Genomic DNA, 20,925 nt, shown 5'->3' with positions numbered 1-20,925 from the left:
TGTGTCTTCTCCAGCAACCCTCTAGTAGAAACTTTTATTTGAAATCAAGTTCTTATCCTGAAAGGGATTCCCTAGATCTATCTAGAGTTAGATAAAAAGATCTAGATAGAGTTAGAAGGAAGAACCATACAAAGTTATTTGCTCTTAGAAGTTTATTTAGTATCTGTTCAAAGAACCTAGTTGACCTACACTTTAAATAATAAATTTAGTATGAAAAAGTTTAGAACATGTGCTAACAGTCAGACACTGGACAAGATCTGGAACCCAGGGGTTATGCAGACATGGTAAATAACAGGTGCTGTTGCAAAGAGTCTACAGTTTGAAAGATAATAAGTAACAGGTGAGGTAAACTATTGAGTTTAGACAGGAAAATAGGTAACAAAAATAAATATCATCCTTTATCCTGAACTCCAATGAATACAGATTGTACCAAGTTACTTAGAAATTACCTTTTCCAGGTCTGTCTCAGTGAATTCTTTATTCACATATATAAAGACAGTATTACTGTCTTCAGCTTCTATGCATATGCTTCTAGTTGACTATCAGTTTTTATGTATTTGAGACTACAACTGGAATCAGAAAAATCACAGAAAAAGACAATTGTCTAAATTATTTTATCTACTTTGATTACATTACCCTTCCAGCAAAAAACACAATTCTGAAGGGAAAGTGTATTAAGCCAGCTTAATTACCCTTTAGACCTACACACAACATAAAAATAATAGGCTGCACTCATCCTGCAGACATATGCTAGGAAAGTCATGTGTTCAATCTACTATTAGTGTTTAGATATGCTCCCAAGAGGAACAAGTTTTGTTTCTTTAAAGAAAACACACTGAACTGTTGTAGTATTCATCGTAAACCTCTGGGCTATGCACTAAAAAATAATAGCTTTTCCAGCATGACAGCTGTGAATTAAGAAGTGATGTGGATAAATAATTTTTTCTGGGTAGAGCAGATGCAAAGCATAATGCACATGCTCATCCTGATGATATTAAACTGATGCTACGGTCCTTTGGTACTGCTCAAAATTTTGGAAAAATCAATACTGATTCTGTTTGTAGATTAGAATGTTTACTGAGGTGAAACTTTGACAATGTGCAGCCTGACAGCTGAGCATTTTCTAAGCTTTGGTATAACTGAGCCAAAGGTATCACTTTTTCTATTAAGCCAAGTACAGTGTAGTAACAAATTCGTGTCACAAGATGGAGCTTCAAACCAACTGTAACAGTACTTCCACAAATGCATGTTTGGTTGGTTTTTGTTAATAGAATAGTAATTTCATAGCATAATTAGAATTTATTAAAAAATACATGGTATCCAATTAATTAGAGTCATTACAATGAAGGATTTATGGAATGAAATTCTAAGAATGTATTTTCCTGAATACATTCACAGTAATACACTAATGAGACATATAAAGATAAAGCAATTTAAAAGCATTTGCGGTGAACAATGGATGGACCAGCTTCATCATATTCCTGTTTGCTGATCCACATCTGCTGGAACGTAGACAGGGAGGCAAGAATAGAGCCTCCAATCCAGACGGAGTACTTACGTTCAGGAGGAGCGATGATCTATTTAAGAAACAAAAGCATTAAGTAAAACAGCCCACTGTGAATAAGATACATTTGTCATACAAAAATATTAAAGCAGTGATATTTGATATTAACAAAACCACTGTATCTGTGTGCTAGTGTCATCCCTGGCAATGCTGCAAGCAGTAAAGTCAAAAAGTTGTTATTTAAGTCTCAGTCTAAATCCTCAATTTCTCTGCCTGAGTCAGTCTGCCCAGTAAGAGTAGTGAAGATGTGGATTCATGACTGCATATGAGAAAAGGGCAGATAATTGGTCTGGAAACATATAATGATAGCCCAGGAGGGCTTTAAAAAATGAGTGACCTATGGAGGACTCTTATCGGTATAGCTGGTAAAATATTTGCAAAGCAAGGAATGGAAATTCGAAGCAGCAAAAGGAAGATACGCTTGTTGGAGTCTCTTTTCTGAACTTGTAGGTCAAGAACAAAACCAGCATTTCCTCTCTCCCATCTCCATCAGCCGAAAAGGGCTAAAGAAGCTCACATATAGCCCCAGAGGAAAATTTATGTTGTTGGGTCCATGCTATTCTCCTTTGGCTGTGTTATAGCAGTTTGCAGATATCACCATGAACAAGGAAAAGAGAGGACAGAAGGCTCTCTTCTTCCACCAAAAAAGTTAGCAGGTGGCAATTATTTGCTGAAAGGTATGAACACGATTCAAAATACGTACAAAGCACTTACTTTGTATATTGTTGCTATGTTTTATTAGATTTTTGAGAGCTTTGTACATGACAACTCAAATAGTGAAGAAATAATTGCACCATACCTTGATCTTCATAGTGCTGGGAGCCAGAGCCGTTATTTCCTTCTGCATCCTGTCTGCAATACCTGGGTACATTGTAGTGCCTCCAGACAGCACGTTGTTGGCATAAAGATCTTTTCTGATGTCTATATCGCACTTCATGATGCTGTTGTAAGTGGTTTCATGAATGCCAGCAGACTCCATGCCTGAGGAAGTTGCAGAACAACACTGAGGAAACAATTTTAAGCCTCTGTGTGGAGTTGCTAAGTCAAAACTGACAACATGGACTTTAGTGTCCTTTTGGAAGACATCCATCTCCAGAGCTGTGGAAATCTGGAAAGTCATTCACAAGCTGCCTAAATTATTTGGTGCACAGCCCTCCTCACTCCCTTATGCACACAACTGCTCCTTAAAAAAAAAAGCTGGGGGTGTGGAATAGTAAAGTTTCCACTAGGCTTTTGCAGGCAATCTCCAGTGTTCTAAGAATTCCTTATATGGTCTTGGAATTTATTTTATTTTCTTTTTAATTGAGCCAGCTCAGTCAAAATATGTCCTAATACCTCTAAGTATGCAACTACTTTTATCTATTTCCAAAATGAAATTCTGCTGACTGGCTTTCTGTGTGATCTCATTGCAAGTCTGCCTTCATGGCTGTTGATTAGCATGGCATTGTGTTGGCTCTGTTCTGCAAATGTGATGAACCATGGTTTCAGGATTTGGAGCAGTCCTTTTGAGAAATAAAAGTAGTGCTTCTTACCTTCCCTCCCACATCCACCTCCTTGCAAGCACATTCAAACCACAATCCTCACGCTATTTAGAAAACTGACTTTGCAGCCACACTCCTCATAGCAGCCAACTGCATAACATACAAAATGGCATGGGCCCAAGGCTGGAAACTAGGAATAAACATTCAGGGTTTATTTTGGGAAAGCATTTTGTGTTATTGTTTGACACAAAGTTCCTTCCACCATATTAATAATGCTGTTCTAAAAGATTATTTTATAATGGGTGCTAGGACATACTCGTATACATCTAAGTGAGCTAGGAATGGGACTTAATCAAAAGAAAATAGGGACTTGATATTTATGGGCAGTTTATCAAGGCAGAAGAGGCAGCTTACCAATGAAAGATGGCTGGAAGAGGGTTTCAGGGCAGCGGAACCGTTCATTTCCAATGGTGATCACCTGGCCATCAGGAAGCTCATAGCTTTTTTCCAGAGAGGAGGAAGAGGCAGCAGTGGCCATCTCATTTTCAAAGTCCAGGGCCACATAACACAGCTTCTCCTTGATGTCACGGACAATTTCACGCTCCGCTGTCAAGAGGATTCAGTCTTTAGAATGCTATTCAGGAAAGACCCAGACACGTTCACAGGTTGTTCCCTTTCATCCTTCAACACCCTCCCCATTTTTAAAATAAATCCTCTGCTAGTCTTTCAGGGGAATTTCCTGTTGGATTCCTTCTTGTATCTGTTCAACTGCAGAACCACTCCTAGTTCCTCTGAGGCTGCTAGAAACATTGCACATTAAACAACTTTCCTCAGTGATCAGCATGTCCTTACCAGTGGTCACGAAGGAGTAGCCACGTTCCGTCAGGATTTTCATGAGGTAGTCTGTCAGGTCACGGCCAGCCAGGTCCAGACGCATGATGGCGTGTGGCAGAGCGTAGCCTTCATAAATTGGCACATTGTGGGTCACACCATCCCCAGAGTCAAGCACAATCCCTTTGAGAAGATAATATGCAATTCATTCCCAGGTGCACGTCAACACACTTACCTATTTCAAACATCTATACGTCACGTTCCCCAGGGGCCTACCTGTGGTGCGTCCAGAAGCATAGAGGGACAGAACAGCTTGAATAGCTACATACATGGCTGGCACATTGAAAGTCTCAAACATAATCTGAAATGCAATTAAAATAATGACCTTAACGCTAGGGTTTTTTGTTTAGTTGAAGCAATTTACTGAAAGAGAGGGAGAAGACAAGATTTTCATGTTTCTTGATGGTAAGTAATAAGGACGGAAAATATAATACAAAATCTAAATCAAAAAATATCTGTATCTGGTCTATACCTATCACGTATGAATATAGACACATGCACATATAAAGATGATTTTGTAATAGGCCTGGGCATAAAAAAATATTAAGATGACATTAAGCTTGGACAGACTGAAGTTTTTACTTTCAGAGCTGATACACTGACTTTCTAAAGTAAATGTAAAAATATGCAAATATGACAGATGGTCACTATGTAGTTTCTGTGCCTGAAACTAGAAGACATAGACTACTGGACAGTCAAGCTGGCACAACTAACAGAAATGGTGAAGTTCACATCCTCTTGAATTCACAAAGACGGACTTATTCCATAGCTTCAGTGTGAGCTTACCTGGGTCATTTTCTCTCGGTTGGCTTTGGGATTCAGTGGTGCTTCAGTCAGCAGAGTCGGGTGTTCTTCAGGTGCAACACGGAGCTCATTATAGAAAGAGTGATGCCAGATCTGAGGACAATGGCAGAAGGCAAAGGAAAGAAACACCATCAACCAACAGCTCACAGGTATTGTACTCCAACACTCTGCTTACAGCCCTAGAGACAGGTTAGTAATACTTCTCATACAGTTGTTCTTATTGCCTTCACAGAGATGATAACCAAAGTAACCGTAGAAAGAAAAGCACTCTCCTTAGGTTTTACTGCTAGTAACATATGATTTCTTCTAAAGACTTACTTATAACTTAATGAAAATAAATATGCTATTCTTACGGTAGAAGAGACAGGGCAGGACAGATTTGGCTCCAGCAATGCTATTTTAATAAGGATTGAAAGTGAAACAGAACAATTCTAGAACATGTGCAGACCTACGCAGTAGAGCTCAATAGATAATGGGTCTCTGGAAGAAAGTTTCATTTTTGGTTTGTAGAGGCCAGCCCAAGAATTCAAAAAAGGTAATAAAGACAAATGGTTTGTGAGGCTGAAAGTCAATTTATCATCTCCTCATAGTTCCTTCCTATGAGCTATGAAGTCTAAGGCCAGGTGGATCCCAATAAGAAGTAAAACTAACAGAGAATTTCTAAAGGCCAAAAAGTTTTTCTAAGCTTGTTTTCAAGCTGTTGGTGACTAGAGACAGGTTGATTTGCTGTCTTTCCAAGTAAAACCTACAATGCTATGAAAGTCACTAAGTCCTGTGTGGCTCCACACACTTGTGGTGTGTTGTGATGTCCCAGCTGTTTGATACAGCCCTATTTCCACAGCACAACACTGAATGGAGATACCATCTTAGAAATTATACCAACAGACTATGACTGGAAAACTTTCATGGAAACACTGGCTCTGAAACTGATGCACAGCACTGCAATATTGCTAATCTTCGAAGCATTAAAAATTATGTGTATAAACAGTGCCCTTCACATCAAAATTATATACATGCTTTGCATTTTTGCAGAAACCTTCTTCAATTCCATTTTCTTACTAGCAAATTAAGGAAATGACTTTTTTTCTTATGTACTCCTAGTGATACTTCAGCTTTAGATGCAAGTTAACCTTTGCTGTTACCAAGATGATTCTCATTAAACCATATGCAGTAGCAGGACGATTCCATCCAAAATTCCGTGGGTGTTCTGTAAACATTTGATTTAAGCAGTTCTGTTTACCAGTGTTACATATAAACTTCTCAAAGCTGAAATACCTTCTCCATGTCATCCCAGTTTGTAATGATGCCATGTTCTATGGGGTACTTCAAGGTCAGGATTCCTCTCTTACTTTGGGCCTCGTCACCTACATAGCTGTCTTTTTGACCCATACCAACCATCACACCCTTCAAAATAACAGAAATAGAGTTAGTGTCTCAATGAGAAGTAGTTAGAGCATTAGCTGTGAAATACATCCAACTGCCAGTGATACTAACTACAAAATATGAATACTAATGAATGGAGAATTACTCATTGTTCTTTAATTTCCAAAATTAAATGTTTAGTTCACTTAAGCCTCTGGAGCTCATGTTTCCACTACAGTTTAAGTAAACAGCACAAGTACAATGTTAAATTCATCAAGATAAACTGGAAAAATACTGTTGTTTTAATGTTCACTATTACTTAGGGATGAAGTGTTTGCTAAACTATAAAATAGAGTAAAAGAAGAAAGTGACATTGCGCCATCTAAGGGTCAAGATGGAGCAATACACACATTTCCAAAGTTTGAATTGCAACATTTTTTTACTCTTCTTTTTGAACACTGTAATACTGACATTAGAGCCAGATGATTTAAATCTCTTGGTACAGGCTTCTTGATACAGGCATATCATGGATCCTGTAGAAATGGCCCATGGACCAGAAGCTGGAAACTACTCCGGGTATACAGTAATATCTATGTCAAAGTTAGAAACATAGAAAAAAAAAGTATATAGCAGAATGTTTTGAGTGCATAATACTCTCATCAGAACTTAGTCATTACACACTTCAAACCCTGGCATCTCTTACTGCCCTGTCTTAGAAACAGGCAAACTGGATTTGCAGTTTATGATGGGAAGCTCCTTCAGGGCATGTGATACATGATCAGGAAAGAAAGGTTCTAGAAACCTGCTGTATTTGTTTCCACTGTGTCTGTGGCTTACTTTTAAGCAATTAATACCATTCACACTATCTACAGAAGCTGGCATTTGAATTTTTTTTAAAAATTATGTTAATGCCCAGAGGCCTCGATTAGGCACACGTTTACTCTGCCCTGAAGAGCTTAAAATGTATTTGCTGGGTTTATAAAGTGCAACATCTTCCAAACAGTTTACCTCTTTCAATTTTACCAGGTCCTTAGATAGCATAGAAGCAATTACATGGATCTACTAATTAGAAGGATTAGTTGGATGTGGCCTAGCCAAACTGGTCTAGTTCATGCTAATGATGATTTGGCTCAGAAACTCTATATTTAACAGCTCAGATAATATATGTATTTTGCAAACTATTAAAATCGACTGGAATGCATCATATACTCAAATGTAAACCCTGAAGCTAAAGAAAACTCAACTGTAGACAGGTGTCCATTTGTGATACAGCTAAATGAATAAGGTCAGGAAGGTTAACAGTAAGCAGACTGAAAACTTCTCCTTCCTCCTTCAGTTTTCCACATATCACCTATCATCAGCTTTTAGGGCAGTCAATATGTCCAGATACTTCTGCGCTGGACTTTTGTGATTTTTTTAAACTAGAATACTCACCAAATTCTCTTGGTAATCCAAAATTAAGGGACAGGGAGAACAGGGCATAGAAGGGAGTGAAAAATTTTAGGAGGACTCCTCTCACAAGGCAAGTAAGCTGCTTTGACTCAGGTGAGTGCACTGCTAGACTTATTTTGCCTGGAAATACTGTGTTACACAGATCATTCAGGTCTGGTCTAGCCCCAGACACAGGAAAAGGTGGCTCTGGGGTGGAGAGCTGGGGATGGGGCAGCAAAGCCTTCTATAAGCCCAGTATGGAAAAAACAAAGTAGTTCATCACCTGGTGCCTGGGACGACCCACGATGGAAGGGAAAACTGCTCTGGGAGCATCGTCCCCAGCAAAGCCAGCTTTACAGAGCCCTGACCCGTTGTCACAAACAAGAGCAGTGCTGTCCTCTTCCTCACACATCTTCTATGTCAATGTCCTCAGGCCTTCAAGCAGAAAACAGTCCTACGAAAACAGCAGGAAAATAATTTTTAACAAAAGCATACTCAGGTAGTAACCCCACCCCTGAAGACAGAGATGGCTGTATGAAAGGAACTAAGACCAGCAGAGAGAGGTGTGGCTCCGGTTTGGCAATCACAAGGCCTGTGGGGCCATCCGGGGGAACAAACTGCTTGTTGAAAGCACAAGAGGTTTCAACCACATCTGCTGGAGGGCTGTATGCACTAGAGATTATCCAGGGGATTCCAGAGGAGACTTCCAGTCCTGCAGCATGGGCAGACAGATCAGGGAGCTGCAAATGTTTATCTAAATTTGGTCACAGAAATCCACATCTGGGGGTGGATGGGAGATTAAAGAGAATGCTGGACTGACAGCTGCAAAAAACAAGATCCCTTTGCATTGGATTCAGTACAACTACCCCCACTTTTCTGTCACCCTGACAAAAGCCTGACACTTCAATCTTCCCCATCTAGTCTTGGGCTTCCCACAGACAAACCACATTAAATATTAAGCATGTACAAGTGGTATTTTCCTGACACAGATATTAACCCATGCGGTCAAGATGGCAAATTAAGTTTATATTTAACCTTTTAAAAGAGAAGAAATGCTCTCAATTAAAAAGTAAAAAAAAAAAAAAGCTCCATTTCCAGCCCTCCCCCAGTCAGAAAAAATAACCCACCTTTCAAATGAAGTCAGGGACAGTATGTGTTTTAAAAACAGGCCATAGCATATGGTCCATCATCATTTTGAAGTAGCTAATGAACTGCTTTTGTAGAGTGGCAGAGTAATTTATTTTGGCTCCTTGTCTCAGTGAAAATAAACTGCTTTCCTCCTCTGACAACAGGGAGATAACATGGGTAATAAAAATGTTTTGAAGGCTTTATATTAAAGTTAATTACAGAAATAAGCATGGAATACCAGAACTCAAGAAGAACTATTTGCTTGCAATTTATAGCATGGCAGGGAATCACTTGGCTAGGTCTACGCCTGGGCTTCCATGAAGTGTTCAACAAACTGCAGCGTGTTAACAGCTAAAGGAGCCAGCTGTCATCCCCAGACCAGCTGGCTCCGTGGGGGCTCCAAAACCTTCTGCCACAGCAATACTGGGAGCACAGGGCAAAGCGGGAAGTGGGTCAGCAAGAGCCGTGGCCAACGAGCAGGGGAGCCCACAATCTGTTCAGCCTCTACAGCAGATGAAGGAACACAGACAGTTCTCTCAAATCCTTCATTTGAGATCCTCTGCCTCTCCCCAGCCAGGCAGCTGGGAGACACAACTGCAGCCCTGCTCCTGCAGGCTGTGAAGGCACATCTCCCAGGAGAAGACAAGGACAGGGAAATCCTCATTTGATGTATTCCAGACTTTTTATCATAATTATAGGGAAAGGAAAGTAGGTTGCAATTTTTGCATTTATTAAACTCCAGGGAAATCAGGCTCTTTATATTGAAACATTTACTGAATGGAGTACAATTGTTATCTAACATGAATGAACAGACTGGTTTGGACAAATCATTTCCTAATTAGGAAATACGCTTCTCAGTCGTCTGTTTTTGGAACAGAGTTCAAGGTCAGAGGGTTTGCTCAAACCAATGCAGCTAATGCAATGCCAAAAATCACTTGGGGGAGGGGAAAGAAGGGGGCAGGAAAGGCTACATTTCTGAGCTTAGTGGACTCTAAATGAAAACCATATTTAGTAATAAAGCACAAAAACTTGAAAAATCAAAGCTGAATGTTTTCAGACAGGGCTCTCTGCTGCCAGCCAGTGAGTTACAGCTCAGGACTGCCATGGCATGCAGTAGTAACACCTTACAGCAGCAAATGTTACTCAGCACTATGAAATAAAGGAGACTTTTTTTTTCTCCCAGGTAGTTAATACACTGTTTAGCCTCTTTTCTCTACCTGCTTAACATCTAAAGATAACCAATCACTTTACCATTCTCCACAATAATCTATTAAGGGAATTCCAGCCCCACAAGAAATAGTGTAGCCTGCTCCTTAATGAAATGTTTGACATTCTACAGAACAGTAGTTTCATATACATAGAGACAAGGATGAATATGCATGCATCATCATTTTATCCTACTAGACACTGCTATTTTGCACACTTCTAGCTCTTCTTACAGTCACATTCCCCAAAACACTCATATCACCTTACACTGAGTTAACAGTGCTGAAGCAAACCTGCTGGGAAACCCTACCACACAGTGAGCGAATTCACTCATTCAGGAGCTCTGTTCTTTCCAAAACTAACATCCCAGGGTCACACAGGTTCATTTAAACATGATTATAGCTACAATTTCTGCTGTGGCATTACACAAACTGTGTCTTTATACAATTTCTGGAATGCTGGTGGAATCAGCAAATCATCAGGTAGAACTTTTATTTCCCTTTCAGAAATTCTATGAAATAAAGACACCTCAGCATAGATATTAAAAGCCTTTTATCAATTCAATCCTTGTAAGTAAGTATGCATAAGCAAACTACGACATGGCGTTACATCCTCCTGAATAGCTTCCTTTTGACATTATTTAACTGAAGTCCTCCAGCAACCCGTAAATCACACTATTGGTTCAGAGCCACTTACCCTGACAGTGCCTGGCTGGGGATAGCTGCTCTGGGATGGTGCTCTCTGTATCTGAAAGCTCTGAGATTATATAGCCCCTTCAGCTCTTCTCCTCCCACTACTCCCAAACAAGGAGCAGAGACAGAGAGAGACAGAGCTGAAGTCTCTAACAAAACCATATAGGGACCTTACTACAAAAACCTCTAATCTGGGTGGCCACAGGCCCTGGGTCTCTTCCACTGCATTCCAGTGTAGAGCTCATGAAACAGGAGGAGACTTTCAGCTGTGTAAGATAAACACTTTAAAATTTCAGGAGAGTTGCTAAAATACAGTGAGACAGAGTGAGCCCACAACAGAGATCCTCTGGCAGGAGAAGCTTGTGTTCAAACAAGAGAGGTCCAGGCCTCCATAGTAACATCCAACAGGCAGAATGAGAAATTGGAAGAGCAGTCATTTATAACAGGGAAGGTGTTTTTGAAGAAACGCTTTGCTTTGATTGAAGATTTTGATGAAAACACTGAAAATATTTCTGGCAAGATAAACAGCTGCTGAATTTTGCTACAAAAGCTTGGCATTTTGCTGGTATGCTAAATATTGCCCATTGGCTTCAAGGTAGTGAAAAAAGTACCTGCTCTTGTATAGGGTTCACAGTGAAGCCTTTGAAGGTTGTGTAAATGTTATATTAAAAGATTGTTATGATCCCCTCTGGATTGCAATGGGTTAGAATCTACTTCTCTGATGGGTTATTTTCAAAACCCTAAGAGCTGTGGGCCAACTTCCCCCTAGTGCTACATCACTGATGGCCACAAGTCTGGACTGTGGTAAATTCATCTCAAGTTGTTCATAATAAAGTAGTTAAATTTTATAACCCACATCAAGCTTTTCCGTTGCTTTATTTGCTAAAAATACATTCAAGGGTTCTCACTGTACAAGTTATTTTCAGCACAGGACTGGACTTTTACAGCATAGCCAGCTGTTCTCTGGACAGGCTGATTCTAGTGAAGCAGCGCTTTCATAGGCAACAATATTTTGTCATTAAGTTTGTACTAACACCAGAAATCAGCATCTCTAAACTCCAATACTAAACCATTACAAATTCAAAACTGCTCTATGTACACAAGCCAAGAAAGATGTGAGAATCCAAGTAAGATCTTTGCTTTATGAGTCTTGTTACAGTGGGGAGTGGCATCATGTGTTTGCTGCTTAACTGAGTAGTCTTAATGCAAGAAAATCTCCCGTAAAACCACAGTGGGAGTTTTTCTGATGTAGAGATTTAAGGATTAGGCCACTAGTAGAGATAGTAGATAGGCAGAATTATGGACTGAAGACCAAAAGGAATTTAACTTTTAAGGAAAGGAACTTTTAAGGAATGTAACTGCCTTTGAGGGCCAGAAACAGAAGCTAACAAGTGCTGGAGCATGAGCCATGCAAGAACTATTTATTATTTCACTTCTAGCACCAAGGCAAAAGATAAGAGATATATTTAAAAAAAAAAAAAAAAAAGAGAGAGAGAGAAAGAAAGAAAAACACACCAAGGTAAGCAACTTAAACAGATTCTTTTTTGCATATCTCCAACTGACACTCAAATGACAGCCAAAACTAAATTATTTGTTTTCAAGCAACACTCAAAAACATAGCTGAGAAAAACTTTGTATCCCATATAGAACATACGATATTCGATAAGCGAACTCAGATCAAGGGGAGGCAGAATTTCACATAGCAGAACTCTTCGCTGCAATGTCATGCCTGATTTTGATACAAACATCAATTACCTCCTAGATTGGAGGAAACATAATCCAAAGTTTTCAGAAGCATCACCTACTACTACTCATTGGAAATACAAAGACTGGGACAAAAATTCAAAAGAATCCAAAGTCTTCACACTATTGAGAAGAGGTTCACACTCTCAAAAAAACCTTATTGGTTATGATGTCATGGCAGATACAGCAAATATGAGATTTCAGAGCCTAGTAAACCTCCCTTAGTAGAATTGGTAAACCATTCACACTGCACCTCAGCATTGCTATAAATACAGGCAACAATTTTGCACAAAAGACCTCTGTGTATATTATAAGAGTCAGTGGCCACGCAGATACCACAGACACCCTCATATCTCTGTTAAGCTTCATCACAATTCCTGTAAACTTAGCCTGGTGCATACCACAATTACTGGTGGTGGCAATGATGGCAGCAGCAGCCCCTGGACTGCTTTGAGGAATGGTTATTTGCATGGGAATCACACATCCCCTTGCCTGTCATGGGTACCAAAGATCACAGAATCACAGAATGTTAGGGATTGGAAGTGACCTCAAAATATCATCTAATCCAATCCCCCTGCCAGAGCAGGAACACTTAGATGAGGCTACACAGAAATGTGTTCAGGCGGGTTTTGAATGTCTCCAGGGAAGGAGACTCCACAACCTCCCTGGGTAGCCTGTTCCAGTGTCTGTTACCCTCACTGAGAAGTTTCTTCTCAAATTTAAGTGGAATCTCTTGTGTTCCAGTTTGAACCCATTACCCCTTGTCCTACCATTGGTTGTCACCAAGAAGAGGTTGGCTCCATCCTTGTGACACTCACCCTTTATGTATTTGTAAACATTAATAAGGTCACCCCTCAGTCTCCTCCAAACTAAAGAGCCCCAGCTCCCTCAGCCTTTCCTTATAAGGGAGACACTCCACTCCCTTAATCATCTTTGTTGCCCTGCGCTGGACTCTCTCCAGCAGTTCTCTGTCCTTCTGGAACTGAGGGGCCCAGAACTGGACACAATATTCCAGGTGTGGTCTCACCAGGGCAGAGATGATGTGGGAATCCTAGCTCTCAGGGTGCTGATAAAAAAGATACAGGTGACACAAAATCTTATCCAGAGCAGACAATACAGCAATAAAGAAGAAACACCAGTTGTTTGGAGGGACCTACCATATGAAGGATATTTGTTAGAAACATGACTATGAAGACTGGAAGGGAGAAGTAAGCCCTGAGGCTGACTGAGCAGCAGTGATGGGTACACAGAACAGCCAAGGAAAAACATAGAGATGCTGCACAGCCATGCCTCCAGCACACAAAGGAGAACCAGCATTCAGCAGGCAGCTTCTCTCCAGGGCATTACTTGGTGCAGGTCCCAGGGTAGGAAGGAAACAGGTGAACTATGAAAGGAAGTTGGGTCAGTTCAGTTCAACTGACAACAAAGAATATACGTATTTATTTTCTTTTTAGTGATTCTATGCTCAAGTTATGATCACACAGATATAACTACAGGTAAAAACACATGGGGAATAAAATTACATTAGTAGTTTACACCTTTCTTCTCAGCAACATAAGTCATTGCCAGAGGGATGGGGAGGGAAGCAAGAATGTACTTGACATGAGACAGTAATAAGAGCCTAAAGAGAACTGAACGGAATGAGTCTTCTGAGAACCAAGCCTAAATGCTGGTGATCAAACCTATGAACCTTCCTCTGTAGCCATGGACACATACCAGCTTAGCTCAAAAATATATGTATATATATATATATTTATTTTTATTTTTCAAGAAAAAGAACACACCACCATTCCTGAAAATAGCTTAGCTTCCCCTCTGGAGACCACTTCCATCACCACTTTCTACTGCCTATCTTTCAGTACTTATCCCACTCATTTGTATAGAAACCACCACAGTGCCATTTGCCTAGTGTGTCTATATCAAGGTTCTAGTTCTTTCATCATACCCATAGCCAAAGCTTATGGGTTTTATTTGTTTTCCTCCGAGAACTGTTCCGTTTGTCCATACTAAACCCTTTTGCAGTCTCCTTCACAGGAGTATGTCTGGAATATGATCAGAGAAAGGAAAATAAGGAGAAAAAGTAGTTTTACCTCTTTCTTTCATACCCTTTTGCCTGATCTCTTTATAGTGATAATAGCAAAGCTCTCATGCACACAGGGAACTTCTCTATTGACTTCAAGGATCTTTCCAGATATCAGTGGAAACTCTTAACTACGTGTTCCTTAAGTCATGTTCTTTGTTTTTTGGTAACTTGAGAAGATTGTCATATGGACACAAAATGTGTTCTGGGACTCCACAGCAGCAGGAGCTGTACAGCCACCATGCCTAGGAAATGGGCTTCAGCTGGCCTGAAGAATGCCAGCTCAGAAGCCACACACCAGTTTGTAGATGCCATACCTTTTTGGTAAAGAAGGGCAGAAGCTGCAGTCTTATCCCAACTGCTATAGGAAACTGGGAATAAAGTAACCCCTTTGCTTATAACATTACAAGCCATTACTTTATAAGGGAAAACTTCTGAGACGTGTGTGGAGACCTTCCTGCCTACATCCAATTGGCTGTTTAGGAATGAAGCTCTGCTAAATATGTCCCTGGCTCCTTTTTATTTGGGGATTCCTTTCATCTTCGTAGCATTAGCAGAATTTCTAAATGTTTTGGTTTGTCTGGCTTCAGGCCCTCTCCTCTATCTCATTGATAGGCTTTATACTTCCCTCCCCCTCACCCCATTTTGAGAAAGACAGGAATAAATAAGCTTTAGGGAGCAGAAAGTCCTTCTAATAACCTGATTCATTGCAGCTGTCACACAGTATGCATCTGTAAAGTGTCAGATCAACCATAAGCTGTCAGACCCATAGACTGGCTTTCTCTGTAATTGTCAGGCTCTTGCACTGGTCTCTAACAACTAAGACAAAATAGCTCTAATCATTCTAGAATATGGCAGTTTTCAACCCAAAAAGTTTGGAAAATAGTTTTGCCAGTGCAGTTCAAGAGCTAGATGATACAGTGTTTGCCTCCTGGGCCTCTTGAGTAGGGTGATGAAGCATGTTAATTCACAACCTTCCTTAATCTTCTTGACAAGGTTTCTTCCTTGATGGTAATGTGATAAAGTTATTTCTCATTCAAAATCAAAGGAATGTATTCAAAGTAAAAATGAACTAATGGCTTCCTTCCCATCCTTCTTAGATAAATAAACAGAACATAAGAATGAGCCCTGCTGGGTGAGGCTGACATCCATCTAGCTCAGTATCCTGTCTCTGAGATTTCCTAACAGCAGATGCTTAGGAAAGAAATGGGACACCTACAGTGATAATTTTTTTCCTATATCCTTTCTGCTTCCTTATGTGCAGCATAAGGATTTCTTGAGATAGGACTTTGTACCTCTATCATCATGCGTAATAGATGTGGACAGATTTGTCCTCCATAAATTTGCCTAATTTAAACACATAGTTTTGGAGATAGAGTGCCCCTCCATCATTTTTTTGTGGAAATAAGCTCTACATTTTATCTGCAAGGCAGTACCCATAGCTCACACTCCAGCTGGTGTAGACATGCCTAATTTTGGAAAGAAAACATCAACTATATCAGAGACATAGCCTAAAGAACACTGTCTTTATACTAAGAGCTGCAAATCCACCAGAGATCCTGGATAAGCCCCTAGGCTACGGCCAAGGCTGAGCTCTGCCCCACTGTGTGTAAATTCTTAGCAGCACCTCAGTAACTTGTTCACAGTTCATGCAGACATATCTGTCCTAAATGACTTTGTAGACAAGGCTTCATGATGATATTACATTGGCACATCTCCTAAGAACTAAGAGAGACAGATTCCCACAGACAATTACCAGAACCACTCTAGTAACATGCTATCTAAAATTGTCAAAATGTAAATGAAATCTTCCCACTATGTCACTGTGAAAAACAAGCCCTGTACTCCTAAGAAAGTAATTGTGTGGTGTGTGCGTGGGGCAGGCAGAGCACGGGGCTCCTTCCTTCACAATGACTTCTCGACCAACTGACAGCAACGAGGAGATCAAGTTCCCACCACATTTCTGGAAGTGGTTGCTCTGTTATTGTCTCACCAAAAGAAAGGCTTCAAGGTGAGTTTGTACATTATGAGAAATCTGATCATCCCCATCAGAGAAATTTGCTGGAAGCAGGTTTCATAAGGCTATTACTTACAGATTAAACCTGTGGATTCTGCATGCCTATTTATATCCCACTGCTTCACAAGTTCAAATGCCTATATCAGCCGATTTGGCTGAACCTCCAGTAAAAGCAAGGAAAAGGGCCTCTACAGGGTAACTTCTTTCGCTACCGAATTTGATAATTTTCTGTAGTGCCAGAGTTTCACTTTTTGCGACTGACACAGCTTTCTTGCCTGTGAACTCTGGACAATGACAAACTGTGAAGCACTTCTACTCACGAATGTCATCAAGCAGATCTTGCCTCTCCAGGTGGTCCAGCCCTGGTCTCCATCCCCTTTTTCCAGACACCTGGGCTCAGTGCACTTGGAGCAGTTTGGTGTCATTGCTGGGCAGGACAAGGAGACACAGCCCTGCTGCAACTTCCTCATCATCTGCATGAGCCACCCAGCATAACCCATAAACAAGTAACTCCTGAGAGCACAGCTGAACTCTTTCCTTGAACCCACATGAGAACTACTGCATCATGGTGAAGGAATTAGCATTAAATGGCAATAAACTGAAGAACGTACGAAAAATACAAGGTGAAATCAACAACCTGTGTGACTAAAGGAAACATGTACTTTAAAAAAAATACCTTAGGATTGAAAGGAAACTTACTTTTGGAATTGGCATGGTATTATATGGAAATATATCATGTTACACGTAATTATCAAAAATAATGTGGTGAATGCAGACATACTTAGTACATCTGCATTTTCTGTACCAGGAAAAAGTCAGATGTCAATTCAAAGGATTGCAAAACAGTTTGGGGTTTTCTATTTCAATTCCATTGCAGGAAGGTGCTAAAAGAGGCAGCAGTAAAGTTGGACATGCACAGTGCAGCAGATTTGGATAGTCTGAACCCATTCAGGTGTCAGCGAGAACCACGCCAAAGTGCCTCCAGAACAATAAATGCTTATTTTCATTACTCCTTAAAAATGCTTATAGGGTTTTGCCAAAATAGGAAGAAAGGCAGCTGAACAAAAATTTCAAGCACATAATGGCAAGAAGTAGCTAATTACAAACTTATCAGATGAACACACCACTTTAAGCCAAACTATTGCAGCTGCCAATATAGAATTTTAAATAATAATAATTTTAAAATGATATAATAAATGCTCATGAATAAGGTTTTACAAAAATTATTTATTGGCAAACTTTTTAAGAGAAATAGTACAAACTTAGTTTTAAAAGACCTTTCACTTTCTAAAACAAGAAATAATTAAAAATAAGGTGAATGCAGAATCAACCTATGCGGAGTAGCACAAGAACTGTGTAGGTGAAGTCTCACAGTACATCAGTACAGGGAAATCACCACTGAGTGGGTGCGATTCTGTGGGATCTTCCATACACATCATTTGCTATGCACCTTAATGCCTTTATCAGTGATCTGAACTGCATAAGTTACAAATAAATGTCACAGATAAAGTGTGTGTATGTGTTTTGATAACTTGCTACAATCTACATTACAGATCTAGGAAAAAATAGAGTCCTCCCCAACAGAATCCTGTTTATAATGTGAAGTCTTGAGAAAATTCTTTGCGCCTCTGATCCGTGCAAAAGGATCCCTACCCCCAGGCATCACACTTTGCTGAATGTCATTTTGGTTGATGAAAACAAGGTGCAGACAAACACGCCCAGCAAAGTGGTGCCTAACCCACACAGGTTGCAGGAAGGACAGGACTTCTCTGGTGCTCTCACCTGCCCTGTGTGTAGTGTCAGCCTGTCCCTGTCACACCTTCCTGCTTGGGCCTGGAAAATCCTTCTATTTTCTACTGTGGTGCTCCAGGAGACTGACAGCTGGCAATGGTTGGTCACTTAGCCAGGAAGAACTTAACACACAGCTATTACCCAAGCTCTAGCACATTCAGTTTATAAACCTCTCCCCAAAAGATGTTCAAGACTGAAGCTGGTAGGTTTTTCGTCTTTGCTTTGCAGATGCATCTTAGTTACGTAAGGTAGTTTCTTCTTCCTCTTTCTTACAAACAGTCATAAGAACTATGAAAAAGTACAGATAACATGTTATTTTTGTTTAATAATTTGGCTGGTTTTCTGAAAGTGTGCCAGCATTTTCTAGACAACTGTAGGGTTTTTTTTTTTCCCCACTAAATGTGTGTTGCATGTCAATCCTTCAGAAACAAGGAAAAACCATGGAATTCTGCAAGGCTTTCGCTCATTCCAGCCCATTTCAAGACCAATTGTTGTACCACTGGCCTCATGCGGAATAAAAACTGTCAGGACTCTAATCTGCCTATAACCCAGCTGGAGCAACCTCAGTTGCTTTTTGATTCATTTCTTAATCACAATAAGATCACAGATACTGTTCTGTATTGCATGCACACATACAGTGTGCCTGTAGGTAGCAGTACAGATACAGCTCTCACTGCACGCAGCTCTCCATTCCACATCTGCCTGGTCTCACTGTGGTTTTCAGGACTTCAAGAAGATCCCAAGTACCTACAGGCAGAAAATGCTAAAGCCTCTCTATTCATGTTTTGTTCTTCTTTCAAGTCAGTAACAGCATTAAATAAAAGACAAGGTTCTCTATATCTCTGTCTCTGAATTACGGTTTCTACCACGTTGTCAGTCCTGTAAGTACATCCCAGGTTTCTCTTTCGGTTCTTTGCTAGTGACTTCTGGAAAAGATGTAGTAACTCCTTTCACTGCTGTAAGACACTGTTGCCCAAGGATCTTGAAAACACCTGGATAGTTGCCACAACAGGATACCAGAACTACCTACAACTCTTTTAGCTTCCTAATTAGAGCCTGTTACTCCATTGTATTTAGGTGGTTCTGGGAATTCACTTATAAGGTCCAGTGCTCAGTCCCCTTCAACATGATATAAATCTTTCCTCTCCATTCTGATTAGTCTGTGTTACACAGTAAGAACACATTGTTTAATAAAAGGAAAAATTATGCCATTAGCAGATCTTCAGCATAAACATGCCCCCCTTTCTGAATTGCATTCAAATAAAATAGTGCTGCTGTAGTATTTTATATCATTAATAACTCAGAACCATTTGTACTGCAAATGGCCAAGCCTCCTCAGAAAAATGGATTGAGTCGAACAGGGGACAGCCACACTTGGGAAAAATTACTAATATCTGTTTTCTGATTTTTTCTGCTTACACAATACAAGCTATTATTTTCATGACGGCTAAATCTTCTGTATTACCTTGATTTTAATAATTCATAGTTATTGTTCCGTAGATTTGTTTTTGTCAGATCCTCTTTTTCAGGTAGGCCCCCTGAAAAGAAAGTACATGGGTTTAGTATCAGATCACTCATGAACAGTGAAATAGTAGCCAGGACAGCAAAGAACAAGCTTCACACAGTAACAGCCCTTAACCGCACCAACCCGAGATGCCCCAGGCTTTGCCACGTGGGAATTGCAGGGCAATTGCAGGGAGCTGATGGAGAAGGAGCCGGTGGCCAGCCCTGCCTCCTGGAGGAAGTCCCCAGTTACTGATATAACATATCTTTACATCCGTTTTATGCATATGTACCAAAAACTTAGCTTCATTCAAGACAACATCAAAATTAGCATTGATCTGAAATGAAATCATGGCTCACTGAAGTGATTCAATGAGACCTGAGAATCTGGTCAAAAACCTCTACTTTGAGAAAGTAAGACAATGTCCTTACACTATTACAGCAAAGGGATGTGAGTCCCTTTTCATTTCTCACATGAAACCAAGGAACTGCTCTCCTCTCAGCAGGCTACCTCCAGACAGGAGGTTTTCTGAGCATCCCTCAAGTAGGGAGAAACACACGGAAACCTGTGACTGTTAAAGCTGTGGCCTGTGCTGGCATCAGACTCTCTCTCTCATCCCAAGGAACCAGAAAGATACATTCTGTTGTTCATCCTCCTGCGGTTCCCCATCCCATCACAGGTTCCTGCGTGAACTGGCTGACAGTAGGAGAGGCAGCTACCACAGAGTGCAGAAAGGATGCCTCTTCTGAAATACTTGGCTTCAAAGAAGAATTTGAGAAATGATTCAGCTGAAAAATACCACTAACATCTTACCTGGGAGCTTAACAGACTGCTTCACACAGTATGTATTCTTGTGTTATGACCACCCCTGGAGATGAACATCTTCCTAAGTCCATCATTTAATTGCTGATGAGAGTAGCACTGGCAGAAAACGATCAGCTGCTTTTTGATAGAAATACGAATTAGTCTGTGCTACGTACTCATTTAATTTGTTTCATGCTCATAAAAGTTTCACTACGCAGCGGGCTGTGCAGCTGAACAGAGAAAATATGACTCACTCCTGTAGCTGCATGAGTTACCCTGGTCTTTGTTTGTACAGATGTGTGGTAGAAGTGGGTGAGTAGCTGAAGGCAGGGAACAGTGACAGCCCCACCACCTCTGAGCCTTGCTCCTACCGCAACAGCCTCTCCCTACCAGAATTTCTCTCTTGATTGTCTACCTGAAGCACAAA

General features: G+C 40.4%; 1 protein-coding gene across 2 annotated transcripts; it reads right to left on the bottom strand.

Annotated features, from left to right (window-relative positions):
• Window positions 1–134: 134 nt before the first annotated feature.
• ACTA2 (actin alpha 2, smooth muscle) lies at window positions 135–19,674 on the bottom strand. 2 transcript variants are annotated; one of them, XM_071811939.1, is made up of 9 exons: window positions 19,656–19,674; window positions 7,817–7,987; window positions 6,016–6,144; window positions 4,723–4,833; window positions 4,153–4,237; window positions 3,898–4,059; window positions 3,460–3,651; window positions 2,364–2,545; window positions 135–1,577 (listed from the first exon to the last, which is right to left on the bottom strand). In XM_071811939.1, the coding sequence occupies exons 2-9, from the start codon at window positions 7,943–7,945 to the stop codon at window positions 1,434–1,436; spliced, it is 1,134 nt and encodes a 377-aa protein (XP_071668040.1). In that variant the 5' UTR covers window positions 7,946–7,987; window positions 19,656–19,674; the 3' UTR covers window positions 135–1,433. The 2 variants fall into 2 exon arrangements, with proteins under 2 accessions (XP_071668040.1, XP_065699962.1); XM_065843890.2 differs by lacking the exon at window positions 19,656–19,674 and adding an exon at window positions 10,564–10,668.
• Window positions 19,675–20,925: the final 1,251 nt, after the last annotated feature.

The sequence above is a fragment of the Patagioenas fasciata genome, chromosome 8 (genome assembly GCF_037038585.1).
Source record: "Patagioenas fasciata isolate bPatFas1 chromosome 8, bPatFas1.hap1, whole genome shotgun sequence".
NCBI lineage: Eukaryota > Metazoa > Chordata > Aves > Columbiformes > Columbidae > Patagioenas > Patagioenas fasciata.
Note: the sequence above shows the minus strand (reverse complement) of the source record. Positions and strands in the feature narration are given on the sequence as shown.

Excerpts from the sequence above, each read along its gene's own strand:
- ACTA2 (XM_071811939.1), bottom strand. The coding sequence starts at position 7,945 with ATGTGTGAGGAAGAGGACAGCACTGCTCTTGTTTGTGACAACGGGTCA. Across the intron at positions 2,546-3,459 it reads CTTCCAGCCATCTTTCATTG|GCATGGAGTCTGCTGGCATT; the intron begins GTAAGCTGCCTC and ends CAACTTCCTCAG. Across the intron at positions 1,578-2,363 it reads CCAGCACTATGAAGATCAAG|ATCATCGCTCCTCCTGAACG; the intron begins GTATGGTGCAAT and ends TTTCTTAAATAG.